General features: G+C 42.9%; 1 protein-coding gene across 1 annotated transcript in view; it reads right to left on the bottom strand.

Moving 5' to 3' along the window:
- Positions 1-746: 746 nt before the first annotated feature.
- Positions 747-25,802, bottom strand: part of slc51a (solute carrier family 51 member A) — a 35,996-nt gene continuing 10,940 nt past the window's right edge. Inside the window, exons 2-8 of the mRNA XM_080752058.1 lie at positions 21,964-22,115; positions 21,194-21,267; positions 18,916-19,074; positions 8,373-8,484; positions 7,568-7,714; positions 4,959-5,064; positions 747-3,311 (exon numbers count right to left, since the gene is read on the bottom strand). Of these exons, the coding sequence (XP_080608184.1) occupies positions 3,163-3,311; positions 4,959-5,064; positions 7,568-7,714; positions 8,373-8,484; positions 18,916-19,074; positions 21,194-21,267; positions 21,964-22,115 (899 nt within the window). The 3' untranslated portion in view covers positions 747-3,162. The remainder of the gene's footprint in view (positions 3,312-4,958; positions 5,065-7,567; positions 7,715-8,372; positions 8,485-18,915; positions 19,075-21,193; positions 21,268-21,963; positions 22,116-25,802) is intronic.

The raw sequence follows: 25,802 nt of genomic DNA on the forward strand, positions 1-25,802 counted from the left end.
TAGTGCCACCATGAGGCCGATTCTTGCAAAACACATTTTTGGACACTGCTCCCACAAATTTTGCCCTCAAATCACGCAAATCGGTACACACTTGGTCTACACTATCATGTCTTCAACATGGATCTGTCCCATATAGCGCCACCATCAGGACGACTTTTTCAAATACTTTTTTGGACACTGATCCTACACTTTTTGCTCTAAAATCATGGTTAAGATGATAAATAATACAGATCTACAGTAGGCCTAGTACAAATTTACAAGCTCAAGTGTTCAAGTGGAGTAAAAGTAGGCCTACAATATGAATAGAAGTACTCAAATTGGACAAAATGTATCTAGGTTTTAAGTGTTTAATGTAGTCTATGTTTTGTAATAATCAATCTTCAAAGTAACTAAAGTAACTTAAGTTTTCAAATACATGTAGTGGAGCACTGGAGAGATGTAGTGCAGTAGAAGTAATAGTAGCCTATTGGAAATTGGAAATACTCGAGTAAAGTACAAATACCCAAAAATTGTACTAAGTACACTGCAGTACTTAAGTAAATCTACTTAGTTACTTTACACCACTGGCCACCAGTCCAGAGCTCTTTGACAGTTCAGTCTGTGCTGTCATGTCTACCAGACCTACGTTATTCTTATACTACCACCTAGCGGCTGTGTGCGGAAAGACATCACCAGTCTGCAGGAAAAATGACTTTCAGAATTAATTGAAGATGATAAAATGACACAAGACAAGACAAGACACAATATGAAGTATGACATTTCAATCGATGATATACTGTCATTTTATGGTTGAACAATGGTGACAGACAGTACAGGTCCAATTATGAAAACAAAATAAAATGCAAATGTAGAGACCAATATTCTATTGCAGGGGTTAGCTTCACCTCAGGCCAATTTACATCTAAGCCATGGGTCTTCAACAGGGGGTCCGGGACCCCTAGGGGGTCCTTAGAGTTACTACAGGGGGTCCTCCAAATCATTGTGTGATAGAAAGAAAATAATAAAATCTCCTTTTAAACCAGATTCTTAACCAGATTAACCTGAACCAGAGAACTTAAGCCAAACATAGCAGATCTACAAGTTCACAACGCCTCGCGCTGCGAGGCGTTGCGAGCTTGTAGATCGGCTATTTTCGGCAAATAGGTGTGGTGTAGAGGGGGAGAAGTATTGAGTTCAAGTCAAGTGGTTGAATATCTGAAAAGTGAAAACACAATCCAAAAAACACTAATGATTGTGCTGTCAAACAATGAAACGATATGGGAATCTATGACAAGGTTGTGGGGGTCCCTGTTTCATCTGTCTCTCAACTAAGGGGTCCTTGGCCTGAAAACGTTGAAGACCTCTGATCTAAGCCATGATTAGATGGTGGGCCAGAACAAAGTGAATGACTAATTTAGGACCTGGAACAGCACTGTATAACAATATTGCCATAAAAGGTCATAAATAAAGAGGTGTGTACATAACAACTACTGATATGTGTGTGGATGGTGGAATAACATGTTGCAGATGCTTGTGTAATCATTTTGTGCAGGTCCCATCCTTGAATGTGGCACTTGGAGGATGTCTAATTCATAAAAAAGGTTTCAAATGAACATTTTATCAGGAGCCAGTCATACTCCTTTTTGAAGACATTTTTCATGTTTCAAGGTCTTTTCTTATAGAACAGAGAGAAACAATTAATTAATGTTTAAGGCACGTGAAACACAGTTTGGGATGATGATGAGATGCTTTTCATTAAAAAGTCTAAAAAGGATAGTTGACACAGTCTGACAGTGAAAACATTACATTCAAATGGAAATGGAAAAATGTGTTCATCTTACACGGTTTCATCAATACAATGCCACTGCTGTCTAATAGCCTACCGATGTGGGTCAGCAATTGTAAATTATTTACAAAATAATTGTAAATAATTCCTTTCTCGGTCTGGTGTCCCTCCCATCGAGCCTCTTTATTAGAACTTGGGTTTCTAATTTCCAATCAAAAGGCTGCATTTTGAGCGACCCGCCTCACACCGCTCCTGATTGGTCGAGCGGCTGCTACAGCTCTTGCATTTTGTAAACAAACATGGCGGACTCCATGTCCGACGCAAGTTCACAAATCGCAAATAAAAGCTGCATTAAGCGAAGTTTTATCTGAAATCAACGGCATCTTATAACTTAAAAACGAACAACAGTTTGCACCTTTGGAATTTCTGTCTGGAAAAGACGTATTTGCTGTTCTGCCGACGATGTTTTGATGCGCTGGTGGCTACTGACTGGACCTGTCAGTCAAAGTAATTAACTACGTCATCGTGTAATGCGTTGTCTATGGACAACTCCCAGACTCTCCGGCTGTTGCGAGGCTATTGTGCAACATCGCCTCAAAGTAAGATGAGCAGTGTTGCATTGGTGATTCAACGTTTGGGGGTACGCGGTTTTAATGACGCCTACATTGAAGGCGTTAACAGGTTCAGACAATGATGTAGGCCTATTGATATGCATATAGGCTAATCTCTTTGTTAAATCATGCTGCGGTGACATTAAAGGTTGTCAGCGCGAGTTGTGACAGTGGTCAGAAAAGATATGTGGCGGTGACCGGACCTTTGTAACAATGAAGATGAGGAACACACTGTAATAAAATAAAAACAAAATAAGACAAGTATCCAACTGGAATTATTACGAAGCTAAAAAGCTGGGAACACCAAAATCCTGTTGATGTTTGATAGGAAGGCCTTTCCAAAGATGTGTAAAGCTTTGCAAATCCATGACACCCGGAGGCCAGTCAGTGTATTACATCAGTCCAATACATGCTGTGTTCTTATGGGGGCTCCAGGCATATACTTTCCACCAGTCCACCGCAGGAGGTCTTGTCCTGGTTATTTATATCGTCTGTTGCATGTTGTCATGGTCCTTATGCTCCCCTCATTATGTTCTCTTTGTTTTGCAGTAGTGCAAAGACACAGCTTAACACATACAGTATATACCAATACAATAGCATGTAGGATTGCAAACATATTTCACACACGCGCGCACGCACACACACACACACACACACACAGACACACACACGCGCGCGCACGCGTGCACACACGCACTGTGACGCACACCCACACACACACACACACACACACACACACACACACACACACACACACACACACACACACACACACACACACACAGCTCATGCGCTCTCCGGCCCTGTGATCATGCAAGTGTTCTCGTTGTCCTTGTAAGCCTCCGATGGTAAAGCTTCGTACTGTCGACGGTACAACAAGCGGTTCACCAGTGTGATGATGAACATCTCCAGGATCAGCAGTTGTTGACTCATCACTAGAGAGAACAGAGCCAGAGGTCACAGCAGGTACTGTACAGCAGGGGTGCCCAAAAGGTTGATCATGATCTACCAGTAGATCACCAAGGGTGTGCAGGTAGACCACATGACATGCCTCTAAAAATATAATTAAAATATAAAAAGAATATGTCAATATGACATCAAGAATGGCCTGTGAGCTCCCTTCATGGCTTCTAAAGTAAGCAAACCTCCAATACAATACACATAGTAAGTGTGTTTGTCTAAAATATAACGCCAGTGCTGCTATTCCAAAGCCCCCCTCAGGCCCTCAGCTAAAACATTTTGGATGGTTAGATCATGTTGAGCTAGTCATTTTAAAAGTAGATCTCACGTCAAAAATGTGTGGGCACCCATGCTGTACAGTGTTGTTTTTGACAGCAAATTTTGATTTAGTTTTAGTCATAGTCTTTTGAAAAAAAAAAATAATAATTTAGTTTTAGTCATAATTTAGTCACCTGAAAGGTTTTAGTTTTAGTAAAATTTTAGTCAACTAAATATCATAAGATTTTATTTGCGACTAAATCTACAGTTGATTTAGTCAACTGAAATGTATTTTGGCAGGCCTCTACAAGCTCACAACGCGTTGCAGCGTGACGCGTTGTGAGCTTGTAGATCTGATATTTTCAGCATGCAACACCTGAGAGCAACCAAACATAAAATGACTCTCTTCAGCACTAGTCCCTCTCTAACGTTTTAGTTAGTTTTTATTTTGTTGACGAAATTGTCAATATATTTAGTCTTAGTTTAGTCATCACAGCGTAGTTTTTTATTCGTTTTTATTTAGTTTTTGTCAGTGAAAAAAACGGCAGTCGACAAAAGAATTTCGTCATAGTTTTAGTCGACAAAATCAACACTGGTACTGTAAGATGATAACGTCCAGCAGAAAGCTCATATGAATGGATTCATAGATGAGTAAATGACGGTAATATGATCAGCGGTTCTCAACGTTTTCTGGATCAGGGCCCACTTGAAAAGCATGTTTATTTTAATGATCAAATAATCAATCGATTGTGTTCCGGCTCGGATCAATGTAAGTTTTGAAGGTTTCAAGGTTTGAAATTTCAAGGTTTTCTTTACATTGATTCTTTTAATATTAAAGAACAACTTTGTTTTTTTTTTACAATGTAATTAGAGAAAAGAAAAGATGAGTGTTAAAATGTTTTCATTTACTTCTTTCTATAGTTTTAGCGATTTTAACAACCATGATTTCAGTGGGTGGGGGCATGCGTGCAAGTGGCTGTGGGGGAGTCCCCATATGTCTTTTTAGACACAATAAGCCGGCGATGTCTTTACAGTAACACTTTACTAGCCCCCATAAGTCACACCCCATAAGTCACAATGGGCCTACTGTGTCTAAAAATACATATTTAGCCACTTGCAGGCATGCCCCCAACCACTGAAATAAAAGCCATTAAAATCGCTAAAACGATAGAAAGCAGTAAATGAAAACATTTAAACACTCAACTTTTATTTTCTCTTACTACAATCTAAAATATGAACCCTTGTTGTAAACAAACAAAGTTGTCCTTTAAAGTTATATTGTTATTAAAATCATAGTGTTTTACCAATTATTTGGGGGCCCACAGGTTGGGAACGGCTGATATGAAAGGTTAAACTATACTCACAGTATCCTCGGAACATGGAGGAGTAGGGTGGGGCACAAGCGACGGTACCGTTCATAGCCAGGATGTTGATAATGGCAGTTTGAAGCTGACTCAGGATAAGCACCAGCTAAACACACACATTATCAAATGAAACACAACACGATCACTGGAAAATCCAACTTTGAAAGCCATAAGAACTGTCAACATACATACAATCAGTGGCTACTTTAACAGGTACAATGCAAACAACCTACTTGTGTGTTAATTGAACACAGTGGACTTTACTGTCTAGATTGGGGTCCTTGAAATTAAAAAAAGGGTGATGATCACTGTCGTACAGTGTGTAGTGTTTACTGAGAACAAATACAGTCACCCTCTTAGAGAGATATGACTGGATGGCGACACCTGCCTGACATTCAATAGGTGTCTAGCTAATAAAAATGTATGTGTATTTATCCAGGACAATGATGGGTTGCCACTAGGGGTGTAACGATACATTTAATAGCTATACGATACGCATCACGGTACATGGTTGCCAATACGATACATGGACGATATTGGTTCATTTCATGGCAATACGATACGATTCGATTCAATGATTTAAAATCAATATGGTAACTATTTAGCAAAGAAATTAAATCTTTTGTGAAACGTGTCAATAATGCAGGTTTTTAAAGGGAAAATCTATTATTATGGATATAAATAAGTAAACACTGTGATTCTCTAGCAAATACATGGACATTATATTTCAACACATATGGACAAACCCGCTCCTTGACATGAACACAGAGATTAAACACATTTATCAATAGATCAAGAGTAGCTATATGGAATGGAATTAGTAAAAAAAATAGACAACTCTTTTTTTTTTTCCATACAATCGATTATTTGCATTGCAAAACGATTCGAGACCGATTATCTGCATTGTAAAACGATACGATAAAAAATTCTAAGATATTTTGCTTTTGCATATCGATATAGTAGATCATTGCAAATTAATTTGCCAGGGTGCTCGAATTTGGCGGAAGTGCTGCAAACCTTTTCATGTGAAGGACCCCCAAAATGATATTTATTTGGCCACGGACCCCCATTTAAAAATATCTAGTTCCAGGGACCACCCAGAAAATTTGAGTTACAAACGTTCGCTTTGAAAAATACATACATCCAAAGATTTGCACACATTTTCACGACTTTTTCAAAAATAGCAGATCTACAAGCTCGCAGCGCGGCACTCGGTGCCGCGCTGTGAGCTTGTATATCTGCTATTTTTCACTGGTTAAAGCATTCAATAATTCTAGGTCTAAAAGGGTTAACAGGTAAACAGGTCTGTTTACATTCCCCAGCGAAACAAACCTAAATAGATTGTACTGTAGCTCTTAACTCGCTCTTAATCAGTGTAACTTCAAATGTCAGAATCCATGTTTTTGTTTGGATATTGTTTATTGCAAGTGCAACCGAAGGAGCGGGAGAAGTAGAACAGATTTCTTTCCAGCTAGTTAGGAAAAGTTAGCCAAAAGTTAAACCAATCTGGGAACTAAGTCAAAATCAATATATTTCTTAATCTTCACAAATGTGTTCATAAAGGTGTCAACTATCACCTCTGAACTTTCTCAATCACAACTCCCTTGGGGAACTTTGTGGGAACCAATAAAAGTTGGGGGTATCGGGATACCTGGGCCTGGGATTAAAGGGGATAAAATGAAAAAAATGCCAATATGAGCATATGGGGTGGGTAAATAGGGTATTTTTGGGCTGCCGAATCCATTCCAACAATTAGTTTTCAGTTTAAATGACTACCTTGGCCATAAAATAGGCCTAATTGGCTAAGGCTTAGCCAATCATGTCATTCGAGTTCACCTGTGTCCTGTTAGTCCCTATGCTTTAAACCCTTTTGAGTGTTCCTTGTCAGATTGTATCATGTTATGATGTGTGTCATGATGTGCGCTTACCCACCTGATCTTGAATAGTTTTCATGAATTCAAACCCTACTCCAACCATTTTTTTTATTGACAATATTATGTCTTGTGGACACAAAAAGGTAGTTTGTTGTGGCCTATTTTATGGCCAAGGAGTCATTTTTACTGATAACTAATGGTTGGAATGGATTCAGCAGCCCCAAAATACCCTAATTACACACCTCATACACTCATATTGGCCATTTTTTATTTTCCCCCCTTTAATCCCAGGCCCTCGGGATACCCCCAACTTTGATTGGCTCCCACAAAGTTCCCCAAGGGAGTTGTGATTGAGAAAGTTCAGAGGTGATAGTTGACACCTTTATGAACACATTTGTGAAGAAAGATATTGATTTTGATTTAGTTCCCAGATTGGTTTAACTTTTGGCTAACTTTACCTAACTAAGCAGGGAATACGTTTGCAGGAACCACCACACTGTAAAAAAAAAAAAAAAAAAAAAACTTCCAGGGAAATTCACACGGCTGAAGTCCCACCTTTCTAAACACTCTCGGCCTCATATCGCGCCCAGGCTTTTTCTCTTCGCAGATGAGTAAGCCTGGCTACGGGAGGTTAATGGGTTTCTATGCAGCCACGTGTAATACTAGATACATTGTATGTGCCTGCTTAGAAGCATAGTGTCCGTGTGTAATTGAATCACACATGCTGCATCTTACCTGGTACATTGCGTACTTGGGAATGATTTTGAGCGATCGGAGGGTGGTCCTCAAGTGCATGAACATGATGGCGACGGGCCACAGGGCTATGATGGTCAAGATGCCCACAAACGGGTTGATCCAGATGGCTGCACCAGTGATGTTCAGCTGAAACACAATCACCATCATGCATTATGTTATATGTATGCTTTGACAATGTAAGACATATTTTATGGTAAAGTATTTGAAAGAGAGAGAGAGAGAGAGAGAGAGAGAGAGAGAGAGAGAGAGAGAGAGAGACTGAATCATTATACAAGCTTTATTCTTTTTTTTCTTTTTTTTTTCTTTTTTCCTTTAGCAAAACATTCCTTGACAGTGGACTACATGAAAATGAAATAGAAATATGAAATAGAAATACAAATTACATTATGCGTACAGCATATTAGTTATAGAGAACAGGAAATAAGGTACACCATACAACAGGCAAATGACAATGATAATCACAGGCCTCATCTGCACCCGGCCATGAATATAGAGTTTTCATTATAGATTTTTTTTTTTTCCGGGAATCGTAGTGACAGATACTGTATGTGTGCATGGATCTTGTATGTCTTCATTTCTGTGTGCATAACAGAACAAACAAAGAATCAAGAATGTGATTACTGTAAGATTAACCCAACATTTTTACAAGTGTTTGCAAATGATATGTGTGTGTGTGTGTGTGTGTGTGTGTGTGTGTGTGTGTGTGTGTGTGTGTGTGTGTGTGTGTGTGTGTGTGTGTGTGTGTGTGTGTGTGTGTGTGAGCTTATTAACATCGTCAACTCACATCAACCAGGTCAAAGTTTCCGTTGGTCCAGAGGACGATGGAGAGGATGGTGAAGATGATCTTTAGCAGGGCAAACTGGAAGGAGCCCAGCTTCAGTAGGAACAGAGAACGCCTGCAGTCGGGGGGGGGGGGGAAGGGGGGAGGGGGGGGGGGACTGAGTTACTAGGGCCCAGGTGGAGAGGCCTGTTATACTTTATCTATTGAAAAATAGATAAAGTATAGACAAAGAGCTTGTATATCTGCTAGTTGTCAATAGTTAAAGCACAACACAAAGCGTAATAATGCGTTCCCAATGGTTCCTAAATGGGTTAAAGGAGTAGTTCACCCCAAAATGACTTTTTTTCTATTGATTACTCATGCCATGGAGACTAGAGTTCAATAATATTTTTAGTTTTTTATCGCATTCCTAAGACAAAAATGTGATAACAATAAATTTACCCCCATTCGTTCCGCATGCCCATCCGGAATCAATGGGGGTAAATTTACTCGAATCAAATTTTTGTCAAACCAAGAAATATTATTGAACTCTACTCTCCATGGCATGAGTAATCAATAGAAAAAAAGTCATTTTGGGGGTGAACTACTCCTTTAAGCCCCCTCCCCCTATGAAGAACATTCATGGGGGCCCGCAGTGAATCCTTGTACCCCTGCCTGCAGTTACAGTATGACATTGAAAAGACGGTATTAAAACACTGTAACCAGCCAGTCTCATCATGGCCTTCCACTGGACTGCTGTACAATAAACCGGTGGTTCCCAACCTTGTTTTCCTCTGACCACCCCCTTCTTGCATTGGACAAAAGCGAACACCCTCCACACGTACACGCATGCATGCACGTAACGTACGGTATACTACACACACACACACGCGCAGTGGTTGGGCGAGAGATTTTGGATCTTATATTTTTATAAAAAGTTTTTAAAAAAAAATAAGTCTGCCATGTTCATAGTGCATGAACATAGATTATGATTTTATGCAACATTTACACAAATAGACGAGGAGCCCCTCCTGTGATCTTTGCCCTAGCCTCGTGGACCTAGCAGGCTTATGCAAAGGCTAACATTGAGCGCAGGAAGTCATGACGTAGCTAGTTCAGGAGGGGCGAGTTAAGGGTTGACAGCGCGCCGGGGGGGCGGGGGCCAGCGGCCTCAGCCCCCCCCTTTTCCCAGAGTACATTAGACCTAGCTGCACAGCTATAGTCAGTTGCTAAGCTCAACGCTGCAGGACACACACAGGTGCCACACCTGTTGCTGCTGGAAGCTGTGCTGCTGCCCATGCACCGCTCCGAGAGGGTGCCTAACTTGGCTGAGTATTTCTGGCTGTTCCTGCTATCTACTATTGCTTATTTCATGTTCTTAGCTGCCAAACTAACTTAGTTAAGAAGCTGTGTTCTGGCCAGGCTGTATGGGAAGGTTGAGGTTGTTATTCTGGTAATCACTGAATGCTAGAAGCTGTGTTCTTGGCCAAGTCGCATGGGTAGTTTTGAGATTGTTATTCGGGTAATCGCTGAATTCTAAAGTTTCAAGGTCCATATTGTCTTGCTAAAGTTGCTGGTGCCCCAGCTGAATTCTGTACTTCAGTCATGTTGCTAAAGCTAATCTAAAGGTGCTACGGGCTTGCTAACATGGCTAAATGTAAACTCAGGATCATAGAAAGTGGGCTGTGGCTACGGGCTAAATGCTAACTTATTTGTGGCCCGGTGGGCCTTTACTGGGCTACCATGAGTTAAGGTAATCTCAGTCGCTGGGTTTGTCGATGATAGCGACAGTGTTTTTGCGACTGCACGGGCCGTATCGGCTAGCATGGAGCAACAGGTTCAATGTATAGTCAGCCAAGAGCTAGCCGGTGGCTATTGCTAGCCGGCTACTCCGGTAAGGATGCTGTTAGCTGGTAAAACAACGTGCTAGCCATGTTAAGGCATAGAGCGGCGGCCCCTCGTGATAACGTGGCCCCGTAGCAAGTATGAAACACGCCAGGAGGATTCAGTTTGTAGGTTGTTGTAGGTATCGGCAGCATTCACCTAGCATCCGAGCTAGCCGAGTTCATGTCAAGCGGTGGTTTACGGCATGACGTCGTCAGCGCATACTAAACGCTGGGGATGGGATATGTAGTTCGCTAGCATGTCAAGCCAGCTGGATTCCGTGCTACAGTCTAATGTGGCAGTCGTTGTTGCTAATGCTAATTTAAGGTGCTTATGGGTTTCGCTAACGTTGCTAAAGATTAGCGGCTGTCCAGGCTGGGTTCAAGGCAAGGATTATGGCATAAAGGTTGGGTTCGTTGTTGTGGTAAACACGGCCGAGGTCTACTTCTAACTACTGCTTCATCAAGGTAATGGTGCTCTTTCCAGCTGAGTTTGCATACTACAGATCGAGACGGGAGCAGTTGCGGCTCCTGGCTAACGTTAAAATAACTTCAGTGTGCTTGGCTTGCTTGCGACCGTTCGCTAAGGTTAACTCAGTTGCTTGTGCTTATCGGGAACAGTGGTGTATTTGTCGGGAACAGTGGCGTATTGGTGTATTTTGTCAGCCGTATCTGCTACTGTTGAGCAGCGTTCCTTCCTTGCAGTCAGCCAGGGGCTAGCTTTGCTTGTTGTAAGCCGGCTAGCTTTAACTAATGTAAGGATAGCTGCTAGTTGGTAAAACAGCTTGCTAGCCATGTTCTAGGCGCAAGTATGGCCCCGTCTGAAAACGTTGCCTCTATAAACAGCTGCTGCTTATGAGGTGCTAGTTTGCTATACTTAGCAGCTACTAAATGGTTCCTGTCGCTTGTATGTCTGCGTGGGCTCCTGGAAGGAGGAAAACCCGCAAGCTCATGGGTGCCACAGTTTACGTGCAAACAATGTTTTGCGTCCGCTAACGCTAGGCGTGCTGTCGGTCTTGACGTCACCAGTTGAACTCGCTAGTGCATGCAGGGAATCGTAGTCTTCTCTAAATGCTCGGTAGCTCCAGCTAAATATTCTCTTCAGTTTCAGCATCCATCAGCTGCAGCTCATCAGCTTCAGATACTAAATTATTCGTATCATTACAGCTCCAGGCTAGAGCACTTCTGGTCCGTAAGGTTATAGTATTGGGTCACATAGCTCACTGTATGTTCTAGTAGTGTTTCCGTAGCTGCTGCACTCGGCTTCAGTGCTGGTTTACAGCTCACGCTCAAGCTGCTACATGACTGTTGTAACATCATGCGCATATCCAGGATTTCTCCTTATCCGTGGTGCCGCTATCTTGGAGGCTAAAATGGGCACATTATGGTGCTAGTGGCTCTTGCTGCCGCTGCTTCAGTCAGATACTAATGTCTCCTATAGTTTCAGCTATTGGTAGCTCCACTCAACCTGCGGCGGCGTGCTAGCATAACTGCTAATAATTACAGCTAAGGCTGATGCTTGGCTGCATCATGTTTTCTTTCAGCTCATGCTAAAGCTAATACTTGTTGGTTGCTAACATTCTGTTATTATTTCAGCAAGGTATTGTTTCTACTGCATGTCAAGCTGTTACCAGGGTGTTGAGTGTTTCTGCTAACATGTTGTCATTTCTGCTCCAGTATGGCAGCGCCAGGCTAAAGCGGCTCAGGTTCCACTAATCGTGTTTTACTTTATAGCTTCTTGCTGCGGCTGCTACATGTCTAACTGCTAACATAATTTCTATCCTTTCAGCTCGTGCTGGAGCTGCTGCATAGCTGCTACTACAGCAGGTCGCCATAGCAGCATGGCGCTGCAGCTGCTGAGGTTTTCTGCTAACATATTTATCATTACAGCTCCAGGCTGGAGCTGCGGCATGCCCCCTGCCACGGCATCAGGTTAGCATTGCAGCTTTATGCTAAAGCGGCTACATGTTCCACTAAATCGCGTTTTTCTTTATAGCTTCGGGCCACGGCTGCTACATGTTGCTGCTAACATCTTGTTTGTCCTTTCAGCTTCTTGCTGGAGCTGCTGCATAGCGGTTGCTACAGCATGTCATCATGGCAGCGTCGCGCTGCAGCGGCTGAGTGTTTTCTGCTAACATGTTTATCTTTATAGTTTCGTCCACTACTGTATAATTCCATGAGACCAGTCAGGAGTCGGTTAGCACTGGAGAGGGCCAACTGCAGCTTCCGCTACCTCTGGCGCTACCATGAGCTGCCAGCCTGCCCGCCCGCCCGCCTGCCCGCCTGCCTGCCCGCCCGCCTGCCTGCACGCGCCATATTCAGCAGACGGAAGTGGCCTACCACCAGCCCGCCTGCCTGCCTTCCCACCTGCATGTCGGCCCCCCGTCCGGCTGCCCGTCCACCTGCTACAGCATCAGTTAATGCTATTACTGCTGCTACCATGAGCATGAACCAGCGCTGCGTCGTGCTGGAAGCCGTGGTGCCGGCCCATCTTCCGGGGGCGCTGTCAGGCTGTGACCGTCGTCGCCACCGCCAGGTCGCAAGGGAACATGGGAAGCTGCAGTTTCAGCACCAGCGGTGGGAACTCCTTTCCCAGATGCGCTGAGGAGCCACACTCTAGCAGGTAAATAGCAACGCATTTGCTCGTTCGATTCCATGAGCGTTCAGCCGCTCTCTAAGCTTGCTAATAATAGGCAATCATAGTTACATAGCAGCGACTTACTTGTACTGGATGTTGGGCTTTAGCCGCTCTCTAGGCTTGCATAGCTTGCCTTAAAAGGTCAAGTCGTGTATCTCGTGGAGATTCTTATTTGTGCAGCAGCAGACTCTGCAGCAGAGCGCTCTGTGGGCTGCGAAAATTTCTCGGTGATCCTAAAAGTCAGCGACCCTAGGCGTGGTTTCATTGTTATGGTCAGCTAAAGCTAAGATGGTATTTTCCGCAGCAAGCACATGCGGTCACCAAGGCCAGGCTTAAGATGTGACTAGCACATGGCCTCTGAAGACTGCAGCTCGCAGTCAAAATCAGGGAAGGTACACCAGTGTCAGTCGCAGAACTAACTCTCCCTTCTGTCCTTTCATGTCCATGCTGAACACCGGGCTGTCTGCCCGACGTCCTCGTCACACGAACCCCGGAGAGAGCTGCCAGATTTGCGGCCCGATCCTGCACGCCCAGCTATCAAGCACACACAACACAGGACTGACCGAAGCGTGATGGTTCCAAGCTGGAGTTGGACGCGCTTCAGTTAACGCTTCTGCTGCTGATGCTAATAGTGCTGCAGGCACTATTAGCAGGGTTGTTCCATAGGGTTTCACTATGCTGCTTCTGCTGCGTTTACCAGGGGCATGTGCCCCCGATAGGTTGCGTGCTCAATTGCTGCTGCTGCTGCGTTTAATCGGGGCACCCGCCCCTGATAGGTTGCATGTTTACGTGCTGCTCTGTTGCGCTAAGAAAAGAGGCTCATGAGCAGCCAGGCGACGCTGGAGTGACCGAACCAGCGGTCGATTAAAGACTGATTGCGTCAAGCTGAGAGTAATCAGGGCGCTTCAGGCGGAGCCATGTATACTGTGGGAGGTTTTCTTCCCTAGCAAAGCAAGGTGGTCGGGGGTGGTAGAATATTAAAAAGGGCTGCATAAATCATGTATAAAAAATATAAAATGCATAAAAATAAAAATTAAAAATTAAATGTATAAAGTATTCTGGGTGCTGGGCGCAATGTTTTTGTATGCTTAGATAGGTTAGTTTAGTTATATGCGCTTCTGGTCACAGCAGTGTCCAAGCTGTTAGGCCCGCGGAAACAAATCATCCTCACCGATGATTAGGAGCCTTATGGATTCTAAAGCATTGCGTGTTTTGGGGGGGGACCCGCGTGGGTCCTTTCTTTGGGGGTATCGGATCATGTGTCCACGGAGAGCTTAATTCACGATATAACGTTATATATATCGTGACCCGCGGTACACTGATCCGATGGTAGAATCCATATGCCACTCCTAGGTTCCGCTTGAAGTTTAGATAGTGCTGCATTTATCCATGCTTGCTGCTTATTCCATTATGCTATCTGCTGCTCATGTCATTAGTTGCTGCTGTATTTGCTGCTTATCTCTATGTGCTATATTGCTGCTTGTATGCTTTCATTCTTGTCAATAAAGCCCCTTCAACCTAATGGTCGTCCCTCCTGAAATTGAGCGCAGGAAGTCATGACGTAGCTAGTTCAGGAGGGGCGAGTTAAGGGTTGACAGCGCGCCGGGGGGGCGGGGGCCAGCGGCCTCAGCCCCCCCCTTTTCCCAGAGTACATTAGACCTAGCTGCACAGCTATAGTCAGTTGCTAAGCTCAACGCTGCCCCACCACCATCCCCAGCGTCCACCTCAATGGATTATGCTTATCCCCGCTGGGGGTATCGGATCATGTGTCCACGGAGAGCTTAATTCACGATATAACGTTATATATATCGTGACCCGCGGTACACTGATCCGATGGTAGAATCCATATGCCACTCCTAGGTTCCGCTTGAAGTTTAGATAGTGCTGCATTTATCCATGCTTGCTGCTTATTCCATTATGCTATCTGCTGCTCATGTCATTAGTTGCTGCTGTATTTGCTGCTTATCTCTATGTGCTATATTGCTGCTTGTATGCTTTCATTCTTGTCAATAAAGCCCCTTCAACCTAATGGTCGTCCCTCCTGAAATGTAATTACAGTAGATAGCATGTAATGTAGACTGCAGATGCCAGGTCATTGTTGACCTGGCATCCTATCCAATCCTATCCACTTTATTTATATAGCACATTTTAAAAACAGAGTTTACAAAGTGCTGTACAGAGAATCACGGCTAAATACACTAAAGGCTAAAATACAGAAAAGCTACAAAAACATACAATGCAGTAAAAAGCAGCAGAAAACACATCACTGACAATGAAAGATAGTGTGTATAGTTTCAATGTACAGATTATTGCATTTTTGGGGTTATTCTACAGATAGACTGATGCTAGGTTCATGGTTTACCTCTGATCCTAGATGACTACTTCTATGCATTTGATGCATTACCTTGTGCTTATTGCAAGTGGCTCTGGATTAAGAGCTACATTGTAAATCTTTGGGATTTGTGTTCTAGACCAGTGGTTTCTCAATCTGTGGGTCGGGACCCCCAGGGGGGTCCCCAGATGATTAATTTAATGTGCAACATTTTTTTCTCACTCAACAGTAAACAAACCAACATAAGGTTTAAGTGTGTAGAGGGTATCTGCACATTTCTAAAGTGACAATTTAAGGACTTTTTAATTTAAACATTGGCCAAACTGTCAAATATTAGAGGCAGAAATTGAGATTATTTTCACAATAGAACCGTGTTATACAAAATGTAATGCCTCAACTCTTAGTGCTTGTCAGGGTGGGTGGGTCCCCACTCCCCAGTGAAAGTGTTAGTTCACCTATTTTTTACATAAAGCTGTGTGAAATACTTGCCATTAAAATAGTGGTTTAATACAAATGTATTAATTCATTACCAGAGTCCCGTGGTCAGAGTTCTGGTCAGTTTTAGATGAATATAAAGTAGTTCCGGTGATTTGGCAGGGGCTCATGGCCCAATCATTAAAAATAGATGAATCCACAAAACTAGCGTCATTTGTATTGTTGACCTATTTCTACCAAATAGACCAACTTTGGTTCAACTTTGACCCCTCTGTCACATGGTACTATTTTTTGTGTCCAGTATCACTACGCCGCTGCAACGTATTCCCCAAAACAAGGTGCTTCGCAGTCAGCTGATCAGAACAAAACCTCACTCTATATGGTAGAAATAGGCCAACAATACAAATGACGCTAGTTTTGTGGATTCATCTATTTTCAATGATTGGGCCACGCCAAATGGCCCCCACCCCATTGGAACTACTTAATATTCATTAGAAACTGACCAGAACTCTGACCACGGGACTCTGGTAATCAATTAATACATTTTTAACCACTGTTTTAATGGCAAGTATTTCACACAGCTTTATGTCAAAAATAGGTGAACTAACACTTTAAAATATGATATGGTCGCGGCCTGAAAAAGTTGAGAACCACTGTTCTAGACTGTGCTAACATCTGATGAATCTGCACCATAATTGCCTGTGTGGACTGTGGAGCAGCTTTCAAGCATATGACACCAAGAAGATAAACCAGCCTTAAAGCGAGATTCCACTCTGGGCCTCTCTTGCATAATTATTCAGCTTCATACATAGCTAACAGCACAGAAGACAGTCTAAGTCTACTGAGTGTCCCCTTGTGGAGGATGAGAATCTATCATCTCCCCTCCTGCAAGAACTCCCCACAATCTTCATGTGGAGGGGGAGTGAGTGGTGGGCCATGATAGCGTCCAGCTTCCTCATGTATAGCCCGGGAGCTACTGTATACATGAGCCTTTTAAACTACATATAGGCAACGTTTCAGTCGTCAAGGACCTTCTTCCGGCATAACTAATGATTATGCCTGGAGAACATGGGGTCAGTGGCCCTTGTTTTAGCCAGTAGGGGGTGTGATAGGTCTAATATGTGATGAAACGCACAGGGGGACCCCTCAGTACACTGAGATGGTTAAATAGCCGAGGGGGCATTCAACCTGTCATGCACAGAACAAACTGTAGACCTTGCTTCTTTTTTGTTAAAACATAATCAGTGATGTTATGCAACATTCAAAGATTTTAACTAGGCATCATCGACTCATGAGCCAAAAAGTCCTTTCTCCCTTGAAATGTAACACTATAATCTCTCATAATAAATACATTGATTTGTTACAATGTAATTAATGTTAACACCGGACAAAGGACAGGATTTTCATCTTAGCTGAGGATTGACCCCTGCCTCTTGTATGCTGCTTCCTCTCAAACACTTTTTGTTTTTATATCCGTCTTTACTGTAAATGAAACTGAGAATGGATATGAATATTTGTATCCCAAATCAGCATTGAAAGAACTGCTACTTATTTAACTCATTCATTACCATTATTACATTCATTTATAAAGCCCTCACTGCCAGGCTCTTGCCGTATTCTCGATCATCTGTGGACTCGCGTGTGTTATACAATGTCCAAAAAACAGTGTCGACTGTGTACGGGAGGATCTCTTGTAAAAAAATCACACCCGTGTGAAGTGGAGCTGTGTGTGTGTGTGTGTGTGTGTGTGTGTGTGTGTGTGTGTGTGTGTGTGTGTGTAGATCATGTGTACCGATTTTTGTGACATTTGAAGAAAATATGTAGGAAAAGGAGCAAAAAGTGTGTTTTGGAGAAAATTCAAGATGGCGGAAAATCTATCCTGGCGCAAATGGGCGTGGCCTATATGGGGAGATGCGTCTTGACCCAAGGAATCCAGGGAAAAAAGAATTTTAATTTTCCGATCCACGGTTCAAGAGTTACGGGGCAAAACGTAAAGTGGGCCGTTATAGCGCCACCATGAGGCCGAGTGATGTAATTATTTTTCGATTCATTCTTAAAATCATTATGAATCTCCTCTCCGAGGTTTGAAACTGTAGCTCCTATGGTTTACGAGAGAAAAATACTTGAAAGTGATTTCTTGCATTGTCCCATTATAAGTCAATGGGGACAATTAAGCGTCGTTTTTTGCCGATTACGTCGGCATGGTAAGGCGGATCGGAACGAAAGGTAATAGAACACCATTCCCGGCCGAGCCGCACATTTTGATGTATATATTGCACGAGTGGCGTAAATGGTGCGGCACTAGTTACGCGCCGAAGTCAGGCTACATACACACACACACACACACACACACACAGACACACAGACACACACACAGACCCACACAGCCACGTATAGGGAGCCTGTGTTTCACACAGCTCCAAAAAGTGACCGCGATAAACCATTGCTAGGCTTGTTTGAATGTGGCTTGCTTAGTGCAAAGAATCGGGGGGAATTCTTTTTTCGGGGGATAGTCTTTCTACCCTTTGTGGACGTAAACAAACCATTGACCCGGATGTAGATAAAAATCTCCGGATACACACATATCCGGATATGACCTATACCGGAACCTGATGCGGTGGACAAGAGCGAAAACTCAATTAAACGGTGATAAAACATGAATCTGTCAAATATATGATCTGTCATATCTATCTCGTCAATGGTACTCAGTGAGTTGAAGGGGAAAGACCAAATTGTCAGAATTAGAAAGTTTAAAGTTCTTATTATCGGGACGGCCAGGGACGTGCTGGCCATTGGGAAAAGCGGGACAACTCCCGAACGGCCGCTTCATTCCCGGCCGGTCCAGGCCGGCCATTAGGAAAAAATTAAACTGTTTGCACAAAAGTAAAAATTAAACTGTTTGCACAAAAGTAGTGAAAACAGCAGATCTAGAAGCACACAACGCCTCGTACCGCGAGGCGTTGTGTGCTTGTAGATCAGCTGTTTTCACTAGTTTAAATCATTTTTAAAATGATAAATACAAAACAAACGGTTTTGGACATACAAGGTTTCCACCCAACAACGACGAAATATAACTCATGTAATTGGCCCACTGGCTTGTCACTTGTCACAAATCTTTGAGTAGCAGCAGCGCTATCGAGAGAGATGTCTCTATAGCGCGCAATGAGGGCCTCTCCAACTCTTTTTCCCGGGCTGAATCAGGGGCCCAGCACGTCCCTGGGGACGGCCTCTAATTAAACCATGTAAGAACAGTGATCTCAGAAAGTGTTAGTCCCTCACCGTGAGATGGCCACATAGGGCAGACACGGGCAGCAGCAGCAACAGGGTCCCGTGCTGATCTTCAGTTTGTGTTTCCCCGCTCTTCGCAGGAAGGCCTCATCGCCACCAACCTCCTCCAGCATCAGAATCAGGAACTTGAACACAACGATGGCAAAGTAGCTATGTAGAGATTTGTACATAATGGAGAAGGACCGAGGTAAACAAAGGGGCAAGGTGGAGTGGTTCAAGCTTATTAAAAGAATGAGTGGCTGCATGTGGATCTCGGACTTCATGTGGCCAGTCTGTGACGTTAGTCATCTACAGCAGGGGTCTTCAACGTTTTCAGGCCAAGGACCCCTTAGCTGAGAGAGAGATGAAGCAGGGACCCCCACAACCTTTTCATAGATTCCATTTAATCGTTTGAAAGCACAATCATCAGTGTATTTTGGATTCATGTCAATTTGTGTTTTCAGATATTTAACCACTTGAACCGTCAATACATAATAAACTTGACCTTTCACATAGTGTGCTCTTTTTCCCCTCTACACCAAACCTCTTTGCCGAAAATAGCCGATCTACAAGCTCGCAACGCAAGGCGTTGTGAGCTTGTAGATCTGCTATTTTTGGCAAATTTTCTCAGAATATGGACACAAGGGTTCAAGTGGTTAATATAAAAAAGGAGTAAAAAAAAGTTTATATCACACAAAAGATTTGGAGGACCCTCTGTAGTAACTCTGAGGACCCCCTGTTGAAGACCCCTGATCTACAGGTATATGTACAGCTTAATTACATGGCATGGTTGAATGCTTGATTCTGCTCAATCACTGAATTCAGCAGAGTGTCATTTCTGGGTAATGACCGCTGAGCTCTATAACAGACCGCTGTCTAATCAAAGAAGCAGAGTACTGCTGCGCTGCTTGATTTTTGCTGTATCCAACATGGCAGCCGTAAACGAACACACAATGTCGTTTACAGCCAAACATTGCTCTCAACAAGGTTCCCACACATTTTTACCAATTAATTTCCAAAACTTTTCCAGAATATTTAATCCAATTTCCAGGACTATATAACAATAATTCAGCTCAATAACAAGTCGCTTACTCCTACGCGCAATGCCCAAAGACAGGTAGTGTATGCCAGTGGTTCTCAACCTTTTCAGGCTGTGACCCCCGAAATAATCATATTTTAACTGGGGACCCGGCACCCTGACGAGCACTAAGAGTTGAGGAATTTTGTATAACACGTTTCTATTGTGAAAATAGCCGATCTACATGCCCACAACGCCTCGCGTTGCGAGGCGTTGTGAGCATGTAGATCGGCTATTTTCACAATTTCTGCCTCTAATATTTGACAATTTGGCCAATGTTTAATTTGTCATTTCAGAGGTATTAACAAAATCAATAACCAAAGACAATGCATAGCTATTTTTTTCAGGACCTTCCAGGACCCTTGATCAATTCCAAATTTTTCCAGTACTGGAAAAATATTTTTCTAATTTCAAAATATTTCCAGGAATTTCATGACCGTGGGAACTGGGAACCCTGTCTCAAGAATGTTTTTGAAAACATTTGAAGCGAGAAATAGACAATGCTGTAACCCAAAAATCGATTCTATTTGATCAACACTTCCTGTTGTTTTCTGAGGCGACACGTTGCACTGGACGCACCGTGACCTGGCATAAACCAGTAAGACTCCCTAATCGGGAGATAAGTATACACAAATTGGCCTTAGCAACCTCATGGTGAGGCTAGAAGAGGGGAATGTGAGAAATCAGGGGCGGAGGTTGTGGTTAGCCAGCCAAGGAGTGTGTGTGCAAAGTTTGGCATGGATAGGGGCAACAGCGCTGGAGATAAGAGTAGGGCCAAAAGTGTGACGTGACAGACAGACGGAGGGACTGACTGACGGACGGACGGACGGACTGACAGAAAGCCGGTGGAGGTTTTCATAGTAACTGGGTTTATTTCTCAACAATGACCAGCCCGCCGTCAATTTTCCCGCTTATTACATGGCTACTTACAGAAATGATTAAATTGACCCAAAAGTAACAATGAAGGTTTCATTGCTTTCATTCATGAAAGTATTCCATTATTCTGAGAAAGAGTGAGTAGAGAAAACAGGCATTACTGTAGCCTCGCCTATTGTACAATGCCAGCACTGTTGTCTAGTATATCACTCTGCGTGATTTGCGGTGTGGATTCCCCTGCCCGCTGACCTCGCACTGCGGGGTTTCCATACTGAAAGAAAACACAGCACAGCAGGGAGGTGAGCTAAAGGAGACATGAAGGAGAGAGACACTCACCAGGCAGAGGTCATGTCAGTAAACATGGTAGCCCTGGGAACCCACATCCCCATACATGACATGGTAGCAATCACCTGAGAGAGAGAGAAAGAGAAAACAGGGGGCGGGGGATTGGGGGGTTGGAGCAAAAAAAAAGAGATCATCCTCAGCCAACATTTATTTTTTCCCCCTTATCCTATTTTCTCCCAATTTAGTGATTATGCCAATTCCACTTCCTAGTGTATAGTATAGTCCCTGTCACTGCTGATCCTTTCTGTAGGCCTCGGGAAGGGTGCACCCAACCACGTCTCCTCCGAAACACATGACATCCCCATGCTGTTTCTTTTCACCTGACAGTAAGGCGTTTTTCCTGGAGAGTGTGCAGGAACATGGTATCCCTCCCAGTGCCGCTCCCTGCCTGACCCAACCTATAGGAGTCGCTAGTACAGCGACAGAGATCGTCCTCCCTTGCGGCTTCCCGGGAGAGTGTTTTTTGCAGGTCTTTCAGTCCGAGTGTATCAAAAAAGCAACTGGGTTAAGGCAGCGGAAGCTTGTGATTGGCTGCGCGGAGGTGACGAAAGTCAGGGGAACGGAGATACACCTAAACCTAACCTTAACTCTCACCCTAACCTCAGTAAAACTAACGCTGGTGAATGCTAACCTGGTGAAATACTAACCTGCCAACGCTGGTGAATGATAATGTTTGTGTTATTTTTTTATTTTATATTTTGGTGACAAAAAATCAGTAACAGGTGTTTGGCATGCAAGTATGAAACTGCCTTTAGTCTTACCGGTGCTGCCCCGTTGACCCAGATCACAACGCTCTTCTTGTTGGATGGCAACTTTGTATAGAAATAGATGCATTCTTCTATGTAGACTAGCATGGAAACGGCTGCCATCATAGTCAACACAGAGTACAGGACGACCCCAAAGACATCCAGTTCTGGAGAGAGAGAAAATGACCATTAATATTCAGTGCCAATGACGTCTCTTGACGTCTTTTTTCAAAAGCCCTGGGTGCCAATGACGTCTTGGACGTCTTTTGTGTTTTTTGTATAGATTTTCTTTTTTTTTTTTTCTTTTCAAAATGACCTGAGATCAGAGAGATGGTTTTCTCTGTTTGTGTGTTGGCTCCCTCGTTTAGCTGATTGAGAAAATGTGTGTCCATTCTAGTGGATGGACACTTTTTTTCATTCAAACAGCTCTATCTCTGGAACCATTTGTCTGATTGACAAAATTCTTTTTGCCACTGAATCACAACAACGGTGTCTGTTTCGGTGTCTTTTTTTCATTGCATAGTAAAGAAAAACATACAAAATCGTGGCACATCTACCTTGGAGCCATTTTGGCACTTGGCATTGGCCATTGGGTGAGTTAATCAATATATGAAATGAAGCTTTGAAACCAGGGGCGTCACAAGGGGTTACTAGGGCACAAGGTGGAGGGGCCTTAAATTATTTTATACTTTAGCTATTGAAAAATAGCAGATATACAAGCTCACAGCGCGGCTGCGAGCTTGTAGATCTTCTATTTTAGAAAAGTCGTGAAAATGTGTGCAAATCTTGTATTTTTAAGCGAACATGTGTAACTCAAATCTTGCTTCTGGGGGTCCATGGAACTAAATATTTTGAGATGGGTGGTCCGTGGTCAAATACATATAATTTTGGTGGTCCTTCACATGAAAATGTTTAAGCACCGTACTTGAGACTACAATTGTTTGTTGATTTAGAAACATATTGTGGGATTTTGACATTTGTATGGGCTTGAAAAGGTTTTGTGCAATTTATAACATAATTATAGGAGAGTGCAATTTGATTGTATTATGTAGTGTTTATGTACTTATCCAGCTCATGATTCATGACATTTTAGTGCTTTCATTCTAACAGCAGTTAACAACCAAGAGGCATACACTTCTAGAAAGACATCAAATCATGCTTATATACTGTAATTGTTCTCCAAATTATTGCGACGAAGGTCGCAGTTTACTATAAAAAACTTCACAGCTTGTTCGTGTCCGTCTGTTTGGACGTGTAGACGTGTACAAATTTTTACGGTCTATATGGGTTTGCCGCTCTGACATCATGCTCTGATGTCACTGTGATGTTAGGGGAACCACTCTAACAGAAAGGGTTTGCCGCTCTGACATCACACTCTGGCTTCACTGTGATAGAATCCCTTTTATGCCCATTATGGAGTTCCCTGATGTCATCATTACTGATGCCCTGTTAGAGAGATCCCTGTGATGTTAGGGGAAACAAATCCCTTTTATGCCCATATATGGAGATATGGAGATCCCTGTGATGCCAGGGGAACAAATCCCTTTTATGCCCATATATGGAGATCCCTGATGTCCCCTGATGTCCACATCACTGTGGCACGACAATGTGCCCTTTAGAGCGAGGTCGCTTGTCGCCTTAAGGCGTCTTACTAGTTGTCAACCTCTGTTTTTGAGGAGCACCTATTATATAAACTAGACCAGGTCAACCTGGTTGTGCCAGACCCCCTGTCTGTCATCATCATTTATGACATCATGCCTTTTGTAGGCATGTCATCATCATGTCATCATCATATATACCCTTTATATAGAAAACCCGGACAGACAGACAGACCGACATTTGCTTATGTAGGCCTACCCATTTCATGGGTCTGGCAAATATGTAGCCTAGCCACTACACTAGCCACATATTAGTTGGACCTGTTGCAAATACAAAACAGCTCCTATGCCTCATGCTTATCCTACTCATTCCCAACATATATCTTTGAGATATATTATATTTTATTTAAATAAGTTCTAGTTTAACTATATATTGGACCTTGAATGTGGGACACTCTCTTACCTACCATGATATTGTTACAAATAATAACAGCAAATAATTATAATTGTATGTAAATGTATAATATACAGTGGTTATGTTTTGTATTGTAATTGTTCAAGACTCTAACAGCCTTAGGGGAAAGCTTAAGCTCTTGCTGTGTCTCTGTGTGGTAACCTTGTGATACCGCAGGAGCTCGCCTTTCTGAAATCCTCGCATGAACCTCATACTTTAAAACTAGACCAGGTCAACCTGGTTGTGCCAGACCCCCTGTCTGTCATCATCATTTATGACATCATGCCTTTTGTAGGCATGTCATCATCATATCATCATCATATATACCCTTTATATAGAAAACCCGGACCGACATTTGCTTATGTAGGCCTACCCATTTCATGGGTCTGGCAAAAAGTTAAAACTCATTTCTGGGAAGAGCTCCTAAAGTTTGGGATCTGAGCATCAACAGACACACATGGATGCGATTACCTTTCTCAAATAAACAGCTGTTCTACAGAAAGAAAGAGAATGTGACGAGTGTTGGCCGTTCACTTGGAAAAAGAAAGACGAGAACAAAGGTTGGGTTAATCGTTTCAAGGAAATGCATGGATTGTGGGCACTTCTGGGTCTTGAGCCATTCATTATCTGGCATCCTTCAATCCTCCTCAACAAATACACACAATATCAGTCACAAAACACACTCTATAGCCAAGCCATAGATACCACTGTGTCCTGACTCAACAAGGGTGCAACAGTCCATTAAACTAATAGATTTATCCCTGCAAGCTAAATGACGTCATGGTGACGTTAAATGATAACGTCCTCTCCTCTGGTGACTCCGGTGACATTCAGAACTAGGCCAGATCACAGCCCATATGGGGATGATCTTGACGTCATTACCAGGACGTCATATGGACTTTTTTGTTTAACAGGATTATTGTTATTGTTTGTAGTTAGTTGAAATATGAGCACGTAAGGTTATATTCTGGGACATATCTGACTAGTTATGATATTTATCTGGCCTTGATCGGACCCTCTCTGATTAATCCAGGACATCCGTTTTCGTGGGCAGGATTTATGTTGGTTGAAATCAGGTGATATTCTAGGCCAGATCTGAATAGTCATGGTTTGACTTGATCTGGCCCCAATCGAGATGTCACTGATTGGTCCAGGTCCTGACCGTGCTTGCTGGGATTCTATAATCAATTTTAAGATACTTTTTTTTTTCTTTTCTTTTTAAGTAGCAAAATTAGCAAATCGACAAACTCACGTGTGGTGAGCTTTGATCAGCTTTGTTCAGCTATTTTCCCAAATTTTGTGTGACACTTTTTAGGGCTTCAGTACTAGTTAATCAGAAGAATCGATTTCGAACAAGTAATCAATAGAATAATAATCACCAGTAAGACTCCCTAATCGGGAGATAAGCGACCGTTGGTCGCTTATCTCCTGTCACACTGCTGACATCAGTATGACATCACACCGTACAAAAATGACCCTTATATAAGACCGGCATTATCTACCGACAGATTAGTAACAAGATGTCAAAATCGTTGAAGGTTGAATCTCCAGATATGGAGATAACCAACACATCCCTCCATATATGGAGATAACCGACGAATCTCACTAAGTCTGACCTCACAAGCCCCATATTTGGACACGAACAACATATAACTCCATATATAGAGACATACCGGTAGCTGCTGACATCAGTATGACATCACACTGCTGACATCAGTATGACATCACACCGTACACAAATGACCCTGACGGCACACACCAAGCAGTGTGATGTCATACTGATGCGGCGATATGAGCAGGGC

This window comes from Nannobrachium achirus (genome assembly GCF_963921795.1).
Source record: "Nannobrachium achirus genome assembly, chromosome: 21".
NCBI classification, from domain to species: Eukaryota; Metazoa; Chordata; class Actinopteri; order Myctophiformes; family Myctophidae; genus Nannobrachium; species Nannobrachium achirus.